The 20,538-nt window shown below is 46.7% G+C and overlaps 2 protein-coding genes across 4 annotated transcripts in view; both read right to left on the bottom strand.

Annotated features, from left to right (window-relative positions):
• Nucleotides 1-1,462: 1,462 nt before the first annotated feature.
• The window catches only part of LOC142989595 (uncharacterized), a 24,722-nt gene continuing 5,646 nt past the window's right edge, over nucleotides 1,463-20,538 (bottom strand). Inside the window, exons 2-17 of one of the 3 annotated variants that reach the window (XM_076139169.1) lie at nucleotides 14,790-15,047; nucleotides 13,138-13,206; nucleotides 11,529-11,692; nucleotides 11,041-11,149; nucleotides 10,077-10,181; nucleotides 6,932-7,051; nucleotides 6,266-6,417; nucleotides 6,043-6,185; nucleotides 5,253-5,494; nucleotides 4,703-5,027; nucleotides 4,386-4,566; nucleotides 3,142-3,246; nucleotides 2,986-3,036; nucleotides 2,836-2,890; nucleotides 2,479-2,751; nucleotides 1,463-2,094 (exon numbers count right to left, since the gene is read on the bottom strand). In XM_076139169.1, the coding sequence (XP_075995284.1) occupies nucleotides 2,084-2,094; nucleotides 2,479-2,751; nucleotides 2,836-2,890; nucleotides 2,986-3,036; nucleotides 3,142-3,246; nucleotides 4,386-4,566; nucleotides 4,703-5,027; nucleotides 5,253-5,494; nucleotides 6,043-6,185; nucleotides 6,266-6,417; nucleotides 6,932-7,051; nucleotides 10,077-10,181; nucleotides 11,041-11,149; nucleotides 11,529-11,692; nucleotides 13,138-13,206; nucleotides 14,790-15,047 (2,363 nt within the window). In that variant the 3' untranslated portion in view covers nucleotides 1,463-2,083. The remainder of the gene's footprint in view (nucleotides 2,095-2,478; nucleotides 2,752-2,835; nucleotides 2,891-2,985; nucleotides 3,037-3,141; nucleotides 3,247-4,385; nucleotides 4,567-4,702; nucleotides 5,028-5,252; nucleotides 5,495-6,042; nucleotides 6,186-6,265; nucleotides 6,418-6,931; nucleotides 7,052-10,076; nucleotides 10,182-11,040; nucleotides 11,150-11,528; nucleotides 11,693-13,137; nucleotides 13,207-14,789; nucleotides 15,048-20,538) is intronic. The other 2 variants (XM_076139170.1, XM_076139171.1) reach the window with 2 other exon arrangements.
• stpg1 (sperm-tail PG-rich repeat containing 1) overlaps nucleotides 14,956-20,538 on the bottom strand; it is a 17,330-nt gene continuing 11,747 nt past the window's right edge. The window contains exon 9 of the mRNA XM_076139173.1: nucleotides 14,956-15,047. The gene's annotated coding sequence lies outside the window, so the exon portion shown is untranslated. The remainder of the gene's footprint in view (nucleotides 15,048-20,538) is intronic.

Raw genomic sequence — 20,538 nt, 5'->3', positions numbered from 1 at the left:
ACGTTTAGGGAGTTGTCGTTCTGAAGAGTTGCTGTTGAAGCTGGCTCTGCTGAAGTTTAATGATTTCGTCGAGGTATTCAGCGTTGACATCTGCTGTCGCAACATTAAACGTGAACGGCTGTCTCACCCATGCTGGATATGACTCTGTTCTGTCTTTACAATTTTAATAAAAAACTTTTTGTTTTCACAGCATATTCTGCCGAAGGCCCACTATGTTGAAACAACTCTCCCTCTGTTGTATTTCCTTCTGGCTATCACCGTCTCATCAATCTCCACTTTTATTTTTTCCACTTCCAATTTTAGTTACCTGATCATCATTGTTTTGAAAAAGGAGGTAAGTGTACTTGGGTCTTACATTCAGCTCAACAGCATTACGAGCCCATAGAAAAGTAAACAAAAGCAAGGTGTCTAAAGGGGAAGAACCCTCAAAAAAGCTTCCCTTTCTTAAAGAAACCTCCTTTTTGTTGCACGGCTTGCTCATTCAAACCCATCGCAAGCCATCAACAGTCTTTCCCTTAATCAAATTTATAGGTTTTTGACAAGTTTTGCATTGTGTGTTTTTCTCCAATAATCCTCAATCCATACACAATTGAACTGGAGACGAATAGGATTTGACATAGTCGTAAAAAACAAGGATGAATGTTTTTTTTTTGACGGCTGACAAAAACCGCCCAACATTGCTAGTGTGAACCAGGCTATACTGTTTGTGTCTTGACCCCTGCCGAACCCCTGAGAATGACTCACCGAACCCCTGGGGTTCGATCGAACCCAGGTTAAGAACAGCTGGTCTAAAGCATACCAGAGGTTGTAGTTTTGGGTTTCCTGACATGTATATAATGATGTTAATTTAACTCATGGATATCAATCAGCAGCTTTGTGATTTATAAGCTGAAGTGAAACCCTCACCCCCCTGGGCCGAGGCACTAACAGCTGTTTGAACTATTGCCACAACAACCACTCAATCCAAACCACGCCTCTCTTACCCGACATCAACAAAACCTGATCATTATCATCTTCACAAAGGCAAGATTTATACTAGTGTTGGGTGTCTTACCCTAAATAGGTCAGATTATACTTCGAAGAGGAAGTGGTTAAGAACGTATTATATTTTGGTGTCTGCATTTTCGTACACCTTCCAAACAGCACGCCATTATCCTGTGTTGGGTCAGGAGCATGTTGTTTATTTGAGCCAGCTATTAAGAGAAGCCTCACACACAGGCAGTTACATCCACAGGCAATTTAGAGCTTACTGTTCACTGGAAAATCTGGTTTAAAGGCTGAAAGTTTTGTTTTTGTTTGTTTGAGATGAGATCAAATCCATCAGCAGTTACTAACATAAGGGGAAGAAAAGTATGTAAAGGAATGGGAGTTCTAAATGAATGCATACAACTTGACCTGCTTACCTGAACATAACCTACAGTACATGTGTGTAACATTAGACATAAGCAACCAGACGGCTCGGTCCCTTTCATAAAGCTTTATTTCACAGATCCCCTGTAACAGGAGGCCTAGGCAGCCAGGCTCATTATACATTTACATACACTGTCTGTGGCCTTTTCCTTACAATGCTCCCCCACGTTAAATAACTCAATAATTCAAGACAAAAACAACAAACACACACACGCACACACACATCGTTCAACTTAAGATAACAATAACAATATCATAATGACGATAATAACAACCATTGTCAAATATTATGTATTTGCAGGATCTTGCAATGTATGTTCTAAAATGTGTTACACAGTCAGTCATCTTTAAGGTGCACCATAAACTCTGCATGTGACATTTCAATAAAACTTGAGACAAATGCTGCACCGTAACACGCAGTGAAGACAGAGAATTGTTGTTGTTGTACTTATTTTTATACCTTTTATGTATTTATGAATGAGGTTTGTTGAATAAGTATGGCAGAGTTTTGCTCCTCCTCTTTGTCCCCCCCCTCCTGCGGCAGGTAGTGAATTCTTTGCAGTTCATCATTTGTTTGGCACACTGCTGTATACGTATGGCGCTGTGGTGTGGCGTGAAATCTCATAGCTGAAGCAGAGACATAAGGCGCGTCTCCATGGGTGTGTGTGGGCACTCACAGGACCTCTGTTGGGACAAAGGACAAGAATGACAAGACGAACTGGTTAGAAAGGGGGTCAAGAGAAGAGCTGGCTTTGCAAAACCTGCTGGATTTGGACTAGATCAGGACTGGATTATAGACCTCTGTACTGGGAGCAGAGGGCAGACAAGGAGACTAACTAACTAACTAACTAACTAACTAACTAACTAACGCTGTAGTGCCTTGCTCAAGGGCAAAGACAGGAACATTATCCTAACACATACTTTTTAATAGGGGGCTTAAACCCACAATCCCTGCTTTATCACTTAAATTAGGCAATAATAATCATGTATTATCATAAACATATACTAATTGGCCTGATAGGGATTATAGAAATGAATAATTATTTATACAGTGTCTTTGTACGATACCTGCAACATGCTGAGGCTTCATGGGGCCTGTTTTCATCAGGAAGGGCTCTCCTCCCTCAAATGCCAGGATCGGGTCGCTGACCAAGCCGCTCTGAGGTTGCCCGGGGTTACCAGTGCTCTTCAGTTGAATGATTTCCTCAAAGTCAGCTGCTTCACCGTTGGCTGAGAGGCCGTTGTGGTGTGCAGCAGGCTGGACACCATTTACAACAGGGCCAGACACACTTTGTGGTTGGCTGGGGACTCCTGCTCCGGGACTCTGCAGGTTTGCAGGTGCTGCAAAGAGAAGAGAGTTTTGGATATTATAGGTGGAGTTCATACTGTAGATGCCAACAAGCAAGGGGAAAGGATATTGGTTACCCTTAGTGATCTCTGTGTCTTTGCCATTGACCTGTGGAGAGGCCTTGACATCCTTCTGTGAATATGAAGAAGAAAAGAGACTGTTATTATATCAGCTCAACAAAAAGAAGTTAAGCGTCTTCAAGCCGATTTGAGAGAAATCACCCAAACCTTCTCTCCTGCATCACTCTTCCGAGTCCTCTTCATGATCTCCTCAAGGCGCTGAACAGTTCAGAATGAAAGGTCAGTTACTCTTGCTGAATGTAGTAATGAATCTAGAATGATCTCTGTGACTTTCTGAACTCTCTCCTATTCTCTTTTCCTTACCCTCTTTCTTTCGAGTCGCTCCTGTTCTTCTTTCTGGAAGTGCTTCTCCCTCTCCAGACGCTGACGCTCAGCTTCTTCACGAGCCTTTGCTTCAGCCTCCTCCCTCTTTAAGAGATATGAAGCCACATTTAAGTTTAATGAAGGAAATTTTTGAAAGCTAGTGAGAAAGTTTCATTCTTCGAAAGTCAGTTCATAAAGTAACCACCAGATGGCAGCACGTGTTCAGAAAGTGCTGCAGCTTTCAGGGTTGGCTGGATTTTATCTCCACTGCTTATGTTTGGTACAGAAACCAAACAGACGTGATAAATGGTGCAATAAAAACTAAATTATGAGGAATATATAACTCACATCAGTTACAAGCAAACATATATATCAGCCTGATGTCTTGACAATCTGCAGTTTTAGGAATTTAACCAAAGTGCACTGACCTTCCAGTAAAAACAGTCATTTAGTTTTTTATGGGTGCAAATCTAAGTGGTTGCACACATTTTTAGAGCTTTTCCTTTAAAGAGAACCTAACACTTCAACTAAACAGAGATATATGAGAATATATGAGGCCGCTCTTGAGCAAGCACGCAGTCAGCGTGGAACAATGGGCCGTTTGAGGAGAAAGGAGGAGTGGATCGTTGCTCAGTGCTTCAGGCGTGGAGCGCACTGACGCCGCTTATCCCACCATCGGCCCACTGCGGCGTAAACGTATAAGACAGAGGCAACACAGGCCTGTCACTATCTCCCTGATCACAATGGCTCTCACAGCCACCGTTCATCACAATTATGGAGGTCACCAGCTGGCATCTGCCGGAACAGACAAGAGGCCTCTGACTATTAGGGCTCACGCATGACACACATCGCCCGCGACAGCACACACTCTCCTCTATTAATCTGTGCAGATGCCAGACAGCCAGGGGGTGAGAAAGTCAGACCGGGGGGCTTGATGTGTCGGGCTTAGAGCACCGTCCTCTTCATGTGAGCTAAGCTGCCCAGATGGTAAATGGACTTCCTACATGTTGGGATAACAGGGATTTATGCTGGTAAATGGAAAATTAAAATGATTCCACGGCATATACAAAATATATACTCTGAACAAGAATTGATGGATTGATCGAAGAACTGGCTTGGTAGTGAGAGAGTTAACTCCAGGGTTGAGGGTTTGATTCCTACAGTGGCATCTCAAGGTCTTGTTTTGGTAATAATAATTAACATTTCTTTTTCTGTGGGAGTCCGGATGGCTGCTTGTCACTGACCTGTCTCTGCAGCTTCTCGTTCTCCTCCTGCTCGGCCTTGGCTCGCTCCTGTGCCTCCTTCTCCTCTTGAATCCGCTGAGCTTCGTCCCTCAGGCGCTGCTGCTCGGCCATGAAGCGAGCTTCCTCCTCTCTGCGCTTCCGCTCCTCTGCCTCCCGCGCCATCGCCTCCTCGCGGAGAATCCTTAAAAAAGTATTAATCTAGATGAAACAATATGCATAGTGCAAATACTCATACGAATAGTAATGATGAAGTCATGGTCAAGAAACGCAGATAGCAGATGTTAGGGGTTGTGAGAGGTAAAGAAATTCATCCTGACTTGTTCCGTTGCTCCTGCTCTTGGCGCTCCTGCTCCTCTTTCTCCCTCTGCTCTCTGGCTTGCCTGCGCTTCTCTGCCAGGACTCGTGCAGCTTCCTCCGGGTTGTTTGTGCCGGCTGATGGCTTGGCGGCCGTTGTGGCAGCGCTGGCAGGAATGGCTGGCGTGGTTGGGGTGGCAGTATTAGGAGTAGCGGCAGCCGGGGTGGTCGGTGCAGCCGGGGTGGTCGGCCCGGCGCTCGCTGCTGCTGCCTCCACGGCTGGTGGGCTTAGTGAAGGTGGAGTAACTGGTGCAGAGGACACCACAATGGCAGGAACATTACTGGAGTCTGTGGGAGAGAAGGCCCAGAGGGGACAGATGCATCTTTATCCTACAACACGATAATAATGAAGCAAAACTCAGATTTACCAAGAATATGCATCCTAAAAACATACTGGGTAAACTTGTGCATATTAGCAGCCTGTTCACACCGAACACACAGAGCAATATGAATGTCTGCCAAGTCTACGTCATCTTGGAGCTCCTACATCGTACCCACGGCAACTATACTCACTCTTTGTCTCCTCCGTAGTGTCAGGCTGCCGGGGTTCGTGGTCCGTTTCCACGGTGACTGCAGTTACTGTCTGGGGCTGTACCCTGGCAGGGGTCTGGGCCCGTTTGGGTCGAGTCTTGGTGCCAGGAGGTGTCTTCTTGCCCGATGGGGTCTTGGAGGCTGCAGCTGTTGGCGCCATGGGGGACAAGGGCCTGCTTTTGGGGGCCATGGGCGACGGAGGTCTGTTTTTGGGCTTTGTGGTGCTGATGGAGCGGAGAGATTATAATAGATGTATTAATAAATATGAAGAAGAGAAAGAAACAGTAACGAGGTTCCCAGCGCAGCAGGGAAGCACAATAACTAGGTCAGATCTGAGGGACGAGAGCGGAAATTTCACATCGGTTCATCTGGATTCCACATCTCTGGGGAGGTGAAACACTTGAGGAGGGAGCCATGTTTTTTTCCCTGTGCATCACTGAGGAAAACCCTATTCTGTCTGAGCTCCCAGTCTTAACACAGACTGCAGACGTGCTCCTGGCAGACCGTCCAGGCTGTCCTCCTTTACTGGAGTTAGATTCTACCAGCTGGATCCATCTGTCAGACATTAACTAGAACCAGAACACACACTCTCACACGCTCTCTCTCCCTCTGATATATTAGCTGAGTGCTGGATGCAACAACCAGATACAAAACTCACTTTAACCTTCTCTTCAGTTAAAAATAGTGATGATGAGATACAGTAATGTAATCGTCCTGGATCAAGGCGGACGGACCGATCAAGCCGCCGTGCGTCAGTGTTTCCAGACATTACCTCGTCTCTGGCCTGGACCTCGGGGTCGGGGTGGTGGTCGATATCGTCTGTCTCTTCTTCTGCACCTTCTCTTTTGACAGGGCATTCTTCTCTTTTTCGTTCTCCCTCTCCTTGTCTTTCTTCTCTTTCTTCTTTTTGTCCAACTTCAGAAAAAGAGAAGAGACTCATAAGCAGATATCACCCCTATAGTTACGGGCCTGATGCTCGTTTGTTCGCCACGTACCGGTGTGGAGTTCCGTCGCCGCTGTCGTTGGGTGATGTCTGGCGTGCTGGCGGAGGAAACCCTCCAGCGCTCGGCGTTGCTCTGGTGCGGGTGCTGATGGGAGGAGGCGTTGAAGGGGCTGGCAGAGGCTGAACGGGAGCAGTGGTGTGAGTCTGAGCGGCACATAGACACATGCAGAGAGCCGACGTGAGGGCCCCCACACACACATCCACACACACATACACATACACACACCATGCAGAGGGATTAAATGCACAGACGCTACGACACAATGTCTCACATCTAGATGAGAGACACAGCGGTGATGACTAAGGGGTGTGTGTCATTTAATACTTTAATAGAAATGTATTGATTTCAGTAAAAGGATTGATTGCTTTCATCGTCATTGATTAGTGCTACAATCTGCCAATCAACCCTTTGAATTGTCCTTCGATCTAATTTCCCCTCAGGAATCAATTGTCCGATTGATTGTCCGATTGTCCGAGAGAGAGAGAGAGAGAGAGAGAGAGAGAGAGAGAGAGAGAGAGAAAGAGAGAGAAGAATGAGACTGAGACAAAGGGAGATGAGATGTTATGTGAGGATTCTGTTATTGTTAGTTTGTGCCTAAATGTAACCAAAGGCCCAAACAGAGAAGAAGAACGTTCTGGCCCGGGTTCTCACACTCACAGGAGTCGCTGTTGTTGAGGAGGGTGGCGGCGCTGCGACTGCGGGCCAGGAAGGACAGCGTGGGAGTCATGAGCCGCTCCACGATCTTGCTCTCCCACGGGCTCAGACGCAGGCTGCGGGCTGACACAAGAGGGCGCTGTGAGTATCAGGCTGCCGTCACACAGCACACACACACACACACAGATCTTCATCTCACACACACAGATACTCACGGCTGCCTCACACATACACAGTACACTGACGCACACTCACACTGCAGGAGGTGTACTGGTGCTCGTTGGTGACACTGCAGCAGATTCTCTCCACACACACACTCTCTCCCACACACACTAATCCTCCATCTGACACAGAGTGGAGTGTTAACCTGCGTTCATGAGCTCAATTTCTTCTTCAGAATTTCACATCAACTTGGAAATGAAGTTGGAAAGTTTCTGAGTCATGAGAGTGAGAAATCAGGGTGTGTGTCAGTCGGAGGTGATTGATTGATCCAGACTAACCACCACCATAACTCCAGAGATTAGAAGAAAAAGCAGAGCGTGTTACACAGTTTTGATTTTGCCGACAAAACTGAACGCCAACATTTCTCAGACGCAGTGAAGCTCTGAAAGCAGATTGGATTGGTTTAGTTTAATGTCAGGAGGCGGAGCCAAACAAACACCCTTGACTGCCAGTAACCAAAGTCTTAGGTAACCTTGTTCATTGGCTCCGCCCACTAGGGTCAAACTCAACCAATGACATCATTTGTGCCTCTGAGAAACATCTCCAACATCCATCCATCCTCCACCGCTTATCAGTCACACACTCCACCCAGACAGACACAAACACTCAAACCAGATGATTGACTGAACATTTGTCTACGTTAAGTGTTCACGGTGCATTTCAGAAAATTAGACAATTTGAACATCACACAGGGGAGCAAACCCAGGCTAATCCCCGTTACTTACCAATCACAAACATCAACCAAAGCAAAGGCCAATCAGTGTGTAGTGAGTTCAGCATTAGTGCTATCTGCCCCCCCTGAAGGGACGATAGAAGCAACACACACTGCCCTCAGTGAACCTGACTGTGTTTACTGTTATCGTGTATCCTGTGATGAAGACTCAGCACACACATGATCGCGCACATAACACACTCCACAACAGCAGATAAACCAGTGCATTGAGATGAGGGGTGGACACACACACACACACACACACACACACACACACACACACACACACACACACACGCACGCACGCACGCACGCACGCACGCACGCACACACACACACGCACGCACGCACACACACACACACACACACACACGCGCGCGCTCACACACGCACACACACACACACCAATACAACATTCTAACCGAGTCTAAATGTATTAATGAGAAGCTTTAAGCAGATGACTGTGAAATACCTGATCTCAAACTGACTACAAATCATCTGATTATCATGTGAACATCATCTGACAGTGTTTATGAGACTGGCCAATGCTGACTATTAAGACTCCATCATAGAAAACGATGATGACGCGTTTACATAGAGATTTTCCAAGAATTTCTTTCATAAAGCACCAAGACTGGAAAATCCAAAAGAAAGGAACATGATGTAATGATAATAAAGCTCTATTTGAACATCTGTCCTTCCGCTAATTCTGCTCTGGTCCTTCAAAAGGCTTCGTCAAAGAATATTTAAAACCGAAAACACAAGTGTGCAGCAGGAACAAACCCTTACACACCTCTGCTGCTGTGCCGTCTCATAGTGTGACCTCATTCTCCAAAAACTACAAACTTCAAAATATTTGATTTCCGTCTTATTTGTGACAGGAGAGACGTGTTCACAGTTCAGTGCATACACATACATTGACGTGTGAATGGCACCTACAGACACACATGATATGACAATAGTGCAATCACAGCAGCAATGTCAACACAATCCTCAATCTCATACACAGGCCTCTCTTACGTAACCGTTCCGTACCTTTGCTGTATGCTGGGACTGATTTTCCCATTTTTTATGCCATGTTTTTATGACTAAGTGATAACCCAGCTACTTCCTGTTGCTGGGCAACGGTGGTCCCCTCCCCCTCCCAATCCTCCGCCTCCTCCTCCTTCAATGCGGCAAGCAGAGGCTGCGATGGTGAGCTACTGTTCACCTGGAGACAGATTGATGCTTGCATCTACGTTCATCGCCCTCCTTCTCGCCCCTGCTGCCACGCTTTTTACTGGCACATCTCCCAAGGCCAGAAAAAACGAGCCCAGATATTTGATGAGACTAATAAAGGTGTCACTCCGCTCGTATCGCCCCTTTTGTACGCCTGCAGATCTGTGTTACTGATGATCGAGCATGAAATCTGAGTCGCTATTGTTGGTGGCTGGAGATCCAAGAGCTGAACTGCTGATTGCACTGTGGGTCATTTGATCTATAGTGACACATCTTATGAGAAACGATGAGTCTCAGATGAAGACAGCAGCGATGCGCCCACGCACATGAAGCAACTCAGGAGCCTGAATGAAATGGAGATCTATATTTGTATCATCTTAACCATGCAGGAGGCTTAATCTCAATCCAAACAGGCTGCATAATCACATGAGATTAGACAAAATATAAGACAATGTGTGCATTTAGCCTTTACTCACATCACAGTCACACTAGAAAGACCCACCACCCACACCAACACCAGTACCACACCACACCACCGACAGTGAAGTGGAGGGGGGGGGGACAACCAAAAAAGTAGGTGCAGTGACAAGATGTGACAGAAGAACTTAAACGCACCATGATCATCAGAAAGGTATGGTTCAGAGATGTCGAGGGTGGAGGATCAAAAATGCACAGGAGACTCAAATCAAGGACAACCACCAACTGAAACCAAATTAAAAAACCACGATGCATCACGAGACCGAGAGCGTGAGAGGGAAGGGAGGGGGGAGGGGGAGGGGAGTAAATGACCAGTCACCAAGCACAGGCAGGCAGGCAGGCCACCAGAGACGACAGTTATACGAAGAGAAAACCAAAAAAAACAAATTAGGGTAAGGATTTGAGAGGGGGAGGGGGAAGGTAAGGGAGGGTGAGTAAGAAGGAAAGAGAGGAGGGGGAGGAAGGAAGGAAGGAAGGGAGGAAGAAGCCTTGTGGACACTGACGTCGGGTCGTCCTTACTTCTGTTGGGGGAGTTCCAGAGGGTGGCAGAGGACTTGGACAGCCTGTTGTTAATGACAGGGTCCACCTGTCTCGGCAAGTTGACCGTGGAGGCCGAACATCTGCCTGCACCGGAGAGAACGCAACAGACAACAACTTGTTCACAAGGGGGCGGCCGGCGGGTGGGTCGAGGTGAAGCGGGCGGCCCCTGATAGGCTAAAAAGCTGCGGATGGGATGAAGATGTGGCAGACGAGGTAGCGGCTGCCAGAGAACTTCAAGTCGGAGGGGAGACGAGCTCCCAGCGGACAGCAGGAAATTCAACGCTCTCACCGGGAGATCAAACTGCTTTGTCAGCATATTTAGAAACAGATTAATCTGACTCGGGTGAGGAGAAAGGGGGGAGGAAGTCTGAGGAAAGTAAGGGAAGGGTGTGGTAAAGTTAGAAAGTCCATTTAGGTTGGATTTGCGTGGGCCTGCTATTATATCTGCTGGAGAAACTTTACAAAACTAACACACACTCTCACGCACGCAGATTCTCACACACATTCGCCGTCACTCGCACATTGCGGAGGAGAAACTGGTCTGGACCTCAGAGGCCCGGGGGAGCGAACAGAAAGGTTACTTGACAGCTCTCTGGTAGAATCCCAACACTCTGCTGTTCACACTGCTGAACTAATGAAAAACAATGACGACATCTACCTAAAGAGCCCAGGAAAGTTTATAGCAGTTGAACCCAATTTTGACCTAAAAGTGAGAGAATAGGTCAACGGAATCTGGCGCCCCGCCCTTATGACAGCAACCCCTTAAGAAGCAGCTCAGCTATTTCCTTCTATTGCATCAGCAGGACCCATGAGTCACATTCTGAACGCCGTTGCTCAACATGAAGAAGTGAGTTACTGTGGGGGATTTAGCAGCCGACTCGTGTGTATTTGGGATTCTAGCTCCTCTGGTGTAGCCATTGGTTCTCTTTCTTCTGAAACTCACTTTCCCTGCGGGAGGTCTGGTTGAGCCCCCCCGCCCAGGACCACCGCTGCTGACGGATCTCGGCCCACGTCTTCTTCGTCGACCTCTTGATCGCCGCCTCGTATCTCTCCTGGAACACAGCGGATAGATATTGTCAGTTGCTGTTGACGCTCTGAAAAACAACTCTGTGAGACTTAAAGGAGTCGCAAGTGAATCAGCACTTATGACCGCTGGAAAATTGGCCATGACTGATATTCTTGATCGGATCAAATTCCCGTTACACAGGCAATTTTCCAGTGGTGGTACTGTAAGTGTCAGTCTTGCGTAAAGGCAGGCGATCGGTTGGATTTTCCGCTCTTGAGTTGGAATAATAATGAAGATTTCGCAGATCTGGACGCACACATCATGACGCATAACACAAACAACGCGCCTGTGTGGCCGTTTCACCTTTGAAATAGCATCAGATTCAGATTCAGATTTGGGTTTTGAGCTGATAGAATCCGTCTCACCTTGTTCTTTTCCAGCTTCTGTCTCTGTTTCTCCTCCAGCAGGGATCGGCGCCTCTCAGCCTTCAGCCTCTGGTCCTCCAGCTTCCTCCTGCGCTCCTCCAGCTGGTTCTCCCTCAGGCGCCGGGCTTTATCCTCCTTCTGCAGCCACTGGGCCTTCTTGGCCGCTGCAAGGTCCGCCACAGAAACCAAAACACACATCTTCCTTTAATCCCATTGACGAGGCAATAATTTGAACTGAAAGCATTCCGAGTTAGAAGCAAAACAAAATGGGAAAACAGATGGGAGACACTATCCTCCCCATCACAGTAAATAAAGACGAGCGTCCTGCTGTGTCTCTCAGCAGAAACGCCATTTTCCTTCCACATTCTCTGCAGCAGTTCATTTCTTGGCGCAGCAATTAAACAACAATCAATCTTCCTAATTAAAGCTGCAAACTTCAGCCTACGACAACAACACTTTATTAGGTATAATGACTTCCCAGGTTACATGTAAATGAAAGCGATGGCAGTCAGAGAGCGTTGGATGGCAAAGTTTGCGTTTGGATTTTGGTGTCTCTTCAACGGGGGAACACTAAACTCCTGCTCATCCCTGCTTCCTCACTCCCTTGACTTATCCAATCCCGAAGAAATCCAATTACGCCGGCATTCTATCAGGCTTAATTCAAATATGTGCCGGGGTTAATGCGTATCGCCATTCTTCTTCTACATCCCTGTCATTTCCTCACAGCTTCGTTGTGGATGATCTAGGGAGTTCTTGCGACACGCTGCTCATCATGTGGTTTCACACAGAATGAAGCCCCGAGGTGCGTGACACACCTCCTGCTTCAGCTGGTCAAACCTCACACACATATTATCTCTTCATTTACGATGAGACGCGGTCACATTAATGATGCTAATGAAGGGAGGTAATTAAATCTAATCTTTCCGAGAGGCATGTTCTTAGATCAGGGTAATGAAGGCCCATTTTTCACACCATGTGCCTTGAGCATTGAGGGGTGTGTCTATAAGGAAAGCTCGGCTCTGATTGGCTGCCCAGGCTTTCGCTTTAATCCACATTAGAGAAGATTTGTGGCACAGTTTGTAAAGTACATATAAGGCTTTTATTTATTGAGGATGTGTTGCTGAGTGTTTGGATCGGATCATGAGCGAGCATGAACAAAAGGTGAGAATGGAGAAAAATGCAAAATAAATTTCATTATGTCAAGAGGGGAAGCGTTTGAGCGCAACTGAACGATGCAGGAAACCAAAACAAAACACAACATAATCGACTCATGAAAGGAAGACAGGAAGCGACTGGTTGGGTAAAAGAATGACATTCCTAAGCGTGATGACTCAGAAATGGCATGACGGCTGCATACGCCGAGGGTTTGGGGGTTTTCTTTGGTTAGTGAAGCGCCTTACCTTGCAGCTGAGTTTGCTGTTCTGAAGCCATGCAAGGAGAAACAACAACAGATGTCAATAAAACATCAGTCAGGGCAGAGAAACGAGGGGGGGGGGGGACACAGAGAGGAGAGGAGAGGAGAGGAGAGGAGAGGAGAGGAGAGGAGAGGAGAGGAGAGGAGAGGAGAGTTAATAAGGCCAAAGCTCTTTAAGGTGACATCATTTCTTACCGATGTATTTTGCCCGCTCCTCCCTGCGCTCCTTGGCGAGCTTCTGTCGCTGCTCTGAGCTCACCGCATCTGTGGGGAGGAAGTATAAAAAGACGACGGACTTTCATTCGATGTCATTTCAAGGAGCTTTTTTATTCCATTTGTCAAGTTTTTCATTCAGAACTGCAGAATTATTCATGAGTCAAAGTCAAGGTCAGAGCTGCGACGGGCCCCTGCTGCTGCGAGCGTTAATTACTTCACAGTTCTTCAATCATTCTCTTTCCCCAACACTCTCATCAGCAGAATGTGCTCGACTCTAGACACGGCTATGTCTCCCGGTCTTTGACGCCTGTTCGGCTAAAAACCACAGCTGATCCAAACAGCGTTGAAAGCTGGGAACCCCCCCCAGGGCCGCATCTCCGCTGAGCTCGTCTCCCCCCCTTCTGCGGCTCCTTCTCTCTATGTAATATGTATGCGGCGTCGTGTGTTCTCCACCAATCCCCTACAAGCTCTGAAGCACTTCAGTCCTGTCACCATGGCAACCTACAGGGAGAGTTCCTACACAGCTATACGCTCAGTCTGGTGGACGCAGATAAAAAAAAATAAAAAAATCTCATTGATCTTGAGGTCCCACCAGCACATCACGTAATGCGTCGACTCCCCCACCCCCGACCCGCCATTAGTCTCCCTCCACTATACAGCCTGTCTGTCTGTTTGGCACTCAGCCAATGCCATCTGTCTGATCCAGTGAATAATGACTCACTACACACATAAACTTCCATATATGTACGAAAACACACCTCTGTTTTATACGCGGGAGCTCTAGGTGAGATGGAGAGGGATCAGACATCAGACGCCGTCTTTCGTGGACAAACGGGAATGAATTGCCTTTAATCATTAACGGAATCTTTGTTTGTTTATGCCACTTTCCACCGTTTTTTCATTAAGCGGGCAAACATTGGCACGCGTGAATGTGAGGCGCTGAGGTGATTCATGACAGCATTTATACGATTAAAAGAAACCAACCAGGCTGCCATCTGAAACAGACACATAGCCAGAGGAGGAGAGGAGAGGAGAGTAAAACGCTGACGCTGCTTTCTGCGCCGACGCAAAATTAAATAAGGAACGCTGTAAAAATAAAATTAAACAAGGGGGGCGAGAGAGGAAATCGAACAAGCTTCCTCCAAAACGCCTCCAGCATTGGGAAAGAGCTTAATCCAGTTCTATTGCGACGGATCTATTTGGCATTATATCACAGGTAATTGTGAGCTTACATTGTGGCCGGTTTACAGGAGTGTCAGACAATACGACATCACTGTAAACATCCCTCTGCCTTTCTTAACATTATATACCTGTAACCTGTAATCAGCCACAGGTGTGCCAACAAACAATACAGCATTCCTTGGTTAAACTATTATTCCAAGTGCTGATTAAACACACTTTCCTACTGACTATACAGCTGAATTACAATCGAGAGCTATTTCTCCATGAAGCCAATTTAATTTGTGAAAGATTTGCCAGACCTAACCTCATTTCCCCCATCACTGGAATTGGAAAAAGAGCTGTGATGGAAATTTGGCCAGGGAATTTCTTTATTACCTTGCAAATGAACAGATGCTTCTCTTTTTGTTATAAGCCCCTCAAAAAGAGAAACAATAGAGCTGATCATCTACCTTTTTTGGGCTGAGGGCTGGTGCCAGGGGTGGAGGGCCTGGCGTCTGTCTTGTTGGCTTCATCTGTCTTGTTGGCTTCATCTGTCTTGTTGGATTCATCTGTCTTGATGGAGGCATCTGTCTTAGTGGAGTTCTCTGTTTGGGGGCTGGAGTCTGATTTAGGAGAGAGGTCTGCGAAAGCCGAGTCGTCTGGAGTCAGGAGGTCTTTCCCCAGCACCTTGTCCTCGGTCTGGATGGACTCTGTCTGCAAGGGCAAAGCTAGAAGACAAACAGACAGAACATCACTCAGCGTTATCTTCTACCTGATAAAACAATCCAATCCAAGCATCATCATACATGAACATCATTTCAATTAAGCAGACACCGGTGCTTTCGGGCCATTAAGTGATCCATAAGTGTCTCCATGGTGACACTGCCAATAAAATCTTCCCTCCTCCCCCCCCTTGTTTGTTTAGACACCTTCACTTCAGAAGGTGAGAGCCCTCGCTGCCCTCATTAGGGCCGACACTCCGAGCTTATTAGCGATCATTAACATCTCATTCACACACGACTCACACACGGCAGTCATGATGAAGTGAGACGACGACGCACTCTGGGCTCCCGTCCCTGTAGGTTTTAAGTCCCACAGAGCGAGCTTCCTGTCAGGAGCACTAAGCACACCGCTGAGAGGTGAGACGCACGCGGGTGGAAATGATTTTTACAGGGTTGACAGAGCAGAGCAGAGCAGAGCAGAGCAGAGCAGGTACACGGCAGGATGGAGAGGCCCAAATTGATTTTTCAAAGAGACAAACAAGAGACAAGCCCACTTCCTGGCATGGCTGATATTGGCTTTTTATTATTAGATATATGGGCAGAGGCGTAAACAGAAACGAGAGCACAAAAGATTCTTACACAGAGCATTCCAAAGTGTATATTTGACTCTTTTAGTTAAGTTATTGTATACCATAATATTACATTACGTGCATTTGGCAGACGCTTTTATCCAAAGCGACTTACATTACATTACCACCCTACGCAGAGGGGGGAGCAATTGAGGGCTCAGTGCCTTGCTCAGGGGCACCTTGGCACCTTGGCAGGGACTCGAACCGGCGACCCTCCAGTTCCCAAGCGGAAGCTCTACCCACTGAGCTACTGCCTCCCATATTATACAACTATAAGTCCCTTAACTGTGAAATGTTCTATTTAAAGCTTTATGTTCTAATAAACTATGAAGCATCCTGCCTCAGTGCATCTTTGTCACGATAAGGAAATCTGCAAAGTATTGATTCCAGCCTCAAACATTCAGTTTTGGTTGAACTCCAATTTACCTGCTTCACTAAAAAGAAGAAACACTGGTGGATACTGAATCCTACTTTATGTTACTTATTCATATTAAGCTGCTGGGGCTGATTAACATTCAAAAAACTTCCTAACAAGCACTATTCATAGCTCCATGCTGAGCCTATCATGGGGCCATGCTTGCTGACCCTTGACCCCCTATGCAGAGAGAGAAAGAGGTCACAAAACGCCAGAAAACACATCCTGTCTGAATCCCTGCGCTGACTTTGTTCTCACACTTGGCTCATGCAGTCGCCGGGCTCATCTGCTCAGCTGCTGCTTGTCGTCCCCCCCCCCCCCCCCCCCTGCCTGTCATGGCCGCATTGGAGAACTCGGTCACAAACTGCAAAGTGATGAAATGACGCACGGTGAGGGACAAGGAGCGAGGAGGAGAGGGAGGGAGGGGGGAGAGAGAGAGACTGGCCACTTCTACAAGGGCATGTGGAGTGCAGAGAGATTTATTGAGAAAGGAGAGCCGGAGGACAATGAGAGAGCAAAGGCAACCGCGCAGCTTGTTGTTTCCGTAATGACAGAGCAGCAGAAAAAGGGAGTGTAGGACTTGAAAAGAGAAAAACAATAAAAAGGAAAGGAAGGAGGAGATGAGGACAGAAACAGCCGGGGTGCAAACTGGAGCAGCGTGGAGCCGGGAGGCTGTGAGATAGAGAGAAGGTAAGAAGGTGAGAGGCTCGAGGCTCAGGGCCCGGATCCCAGCCAGCGACCAGGCAGATGGAGTGTGACGCTCTGCTCAGACCCGTCCAAACGCTCACCGAACCACATAAATCACAGATTAACACTGGGCCTCTCTCCAGCTGCCCCCTGCTGTACTCCGACACACAGCTTAGCGTGGAAGATGCACCGTGGAATACTAATGGCGGAATAACAGGATGTGAATTAGGCCCCCATCTGTTTGAGGGAAGCAAGAAGTGAGAAGATGAGAGTAGATGCAAGGGCTGATGTTCCCACGGGGCGGCAACACTGATACCTGATGCTCATACGGGAGTTTTTAAAAAGAGGATTGCAGTTCCTCTCCTTATTTGAGAAGATTACTTAAGTTAAGCCTCTTGGGAAGAATCAAATCAAACTTTAGAAGACACACATTGGAACGAGATTAGACTTGTTCGGCCTGGGTGGAGGTATGAACTCTCATAAAGTGCCCATACAGTATTTTCCAAATTCTTAATATGATCATTGTATGGTTTTATGGTGGATAAGAGTCTGAGTCAGAGCTGCCAGAGCCCTCATGGGAGTTTGTTTTTACGCAGCAGATTTTAGGTTTAACTTGTTATTACCACGATAAACATCTACAGTGTGGGTGCGGCTGTGTTTACATGCCTCTAATAATGTTGTTACAGAGTGAGAGAAGCATGTTAAGAGATGAAAAAGGAGAAAAGAACCCCAGAGGTGAAGTCAGAAAGGAACAAAAGGTTAATAATGATACGACTGTATGATTACATATTGCAATTTTGATACAATTACAATGATCAATCATAATTATTATGTTACGTTGCTATATTCAATAGTTGCCATGACAAAAACACGATCTGTGATTAGACGTGCTGTATTTCAGTTGCTGTCACTGCCACGACTCAACAAGTGTCGCACATGTTGCGACATTAAGCGCGACAGGCCCCACTTAACACAGAAACACAAATTCAGCATGATGTTCACCTCTACACACACACACACACACACACTTGGCCTCCATCCGTATCCATCTCCGGTTTCTGTGCCACTGTGACAGTCTCTGGGTTTATAAATAGAGACAGCCACTCTACTGAGAACGTCGGCCATAAAAGGGGCTGGCTACTGCCGAGGCACCTCGAGGTGGCCAACAGACCGACGGGCAGTGCTCCAAAGGAAGCAAACTGCAGCATGTGGCGTGCCAGACTCAATGCACAGGGCCCGGCGGTTAGTTTGTGTGTGGGCCGCCCCAACTGGAAATCCCCAATCCATCCTAAACGACCGATAAATTACGTTTCTACTAGAAGGGCGGACAAGAAAATGAGGTTTGGTTATCTGCCAAAGTAGGGGGGGCCAAATTTAGCGACATTAAAATTTCAGTCACTGCTGAAAATGACCAAAGCTGGACTGGTTGGTTTGTGTCACAGGAAAGATCTGTTCACTCTCAGATCCTCTTACACAGCTGAGGGATCATGGATACCTCTGGTTCTGGAAGTGACAGAACCTGCCTCATTTCCCAGACTTCCTTAAGAGAACAGGTGTGAACAGCATTCATCCATCATTCTAAAGAGATACAGGCTCTCATGGAGAGATGGAGATAGCTACAATAAGGTACAACAACAAGTAAACCAGGATATGCAGAGAAGTGATGCAGAAAACAATAGACTGGCCCTTTAAGTTTCCATCTTCTGTTTCACTTGTGGCCGACGCAGGAGGAAGCAGATTTTGCCACAAGTCGTCTGGCAGCGTCATTATATAAGCGGCCATCTTATTTAAATGTCTCTAGTCTTGATATAGATTGATGATCAGCTGAATCGGGTATGAACAAAGACATTTAGACTGTAAAACACGCTGACGTCTAACAATGTTAATGAGCGTGGGGAAAATGTTTTCACAAAAAAAAACATTCCACAAGAACTGGACGATTCTTTGAATCAGTGTGAAGCAGGTCAGAGCCTATTGTCTGAGTTGTGCATAGGAGCGATCCCATATGTGTATGTAGGCATGTCTGTGTGTGTGCGTGTGTGTGCTTGCGTGTGTGAGGCAAGAGGGACATGTTTGTATCTGGGTCAGGCCAACCTCCGGAATCTCCGGCATGCACATTTCTCTTGCACGTGTATAAAGCTAATGTGTGTCTTTTGTGTGTGTGTGTCTGGATCTGTGTGTGTGTGTGTGTGCAAAGAATCGGGTCAGAATCATCCAAAATGGGAAGCAGTCCTAGTGAAGAAGAACAAGGATTTTCAATTGGGAAGGATTGGTGCAGAATTCTACAAAATGCACAATTTGCACACTATTTAAGGAGCACGGGTGTCCTTGGTGCCTCTCCCACCTTTTCCTCTTTGCGGAAACAAAAACGGAAACACTTTTGGGCGACGAGTGTGAACGCCCCTGGGAGAAGCAAAGGAAGAACATTCCTGTGCCTGTGGCGTTGAGAGAAACAACAGCTGACACACATCGCCTCCACTCTGGGGCGTCAGGAGCGCTGCCTCCACCGAGTGTGTCTGAGGGGTAAATAGTTGTGTGTGTGTAAGATGGTAATTACAGACAATTTACATCAAACGCATCATAAGGTCACTGAGTTCAGAATAAAGCATGTGCTATAAAAACAAGGTAGCCCCGGGAAAATGTCAACAACAAACACAGGGGGCAGATGTTTACGCTGAAACTTTAGGCCTCAGAAACAAACCTGGCCTGACCCTTTGAACTCTGATCTCCCCATTACGACGGAAGACGACATCAGACAGTAACAGCTGTGCTAGTTGGACGCAACAAACAACAACACACACAGTGACTCATTATTGCTGTTTTTACCAAATAAGAGATTATTTAAAAAAAGGCCCAGGCGACAATATAGATCTGCTATTGTAACTTTAAACCAAACTAGCTTTTAAAATATATAAACAAGCACTATCAACAAAGCGTGGTTGTGGAATAGGAGAATGGAGCAGCAGACGACAGGAAGTTTCCCCTTCGGAAAGAGAAGTGAGTTCCAGATGCTTTTAACCTCAAAGAAGTGGGTTACCCAGTCACAGATGAATAAAATAGAGCCAAAGATGAATCATACATGGATCATCCATTATTCACCTTTTCCCGCTTCTCTATTTACCAGATGGCGGTTCATATAAAGGTGTCTTTGCATGCAGACAGAAACTAAAAGGAGAGGATTTGTGTACCATATTTAGGCAGTGGGTGCTGAGGGAAGCTTTTCTCTAAGAATGCCACTTAAACCAGAAGAAAATAGCCTACAGGCGTGGCTTTGTTATGACTGCGCTGTAGTCATGGAGATTCCCCATCCCCAGCCATGACCTCATGCTTAGGTCATCTTTAGGATGTGGCAATGGTAAACATGGCACGAGGACAGACTGAGCTCCTTCAAGGGATCGGCACATAAGAGTACTTCAGGAGTGGGAAAGGGAAGAAGAGTGAAAGAAAGAGAGGGACAGGAGTTTATATAAGCAACATTAAGACGAGGTGGGGAAATTATGAATTATGTGATATACGAGAAATGGGAGAGAGAGAGAGAGAGAGAGAGAGAGAGAGAGAGAGAGAGAGAGAGAGAGAGAGAGATGGGAGAGAGAGAGAGAGAGAGAGAGAGGGCTGCGGGGGGAACGACTCGTGGAGAAAATGAGCTGCAGTGTTTATTTCTCACATAGCTGCTGACTCTGGCCACTTGCTTCACCAGCAGTTGGATGTTATTATTGTTATTACAATGCGACAATGACGGAAAAGTATTAAAAAACTGTTAGTTCAG

Source organism: Genypterus blacodes, unplaced genomic scaffold, assembly GCF_046128005.1.
Source record: "Genypterus blacodes isolate CSIRO-AG114 ecotype Tasmania unplaced genomic scaffold, CSIRO-AGI_Gbla_v1 ptg000438l_1, whole genome shotgun sequence".
Taxonomy (NCBI): Eukaryota; Metazoa; Chordata; class Actinopteri; order Ophidiiformes; family Ophidiidae; genus Genypterus; species Genypterus blacodes.
The sequence above is the reverse complement of the archived record's forward strand: the minus strand, read 5'-3'. Positions and strand labels throughout refer to the sequence as shown.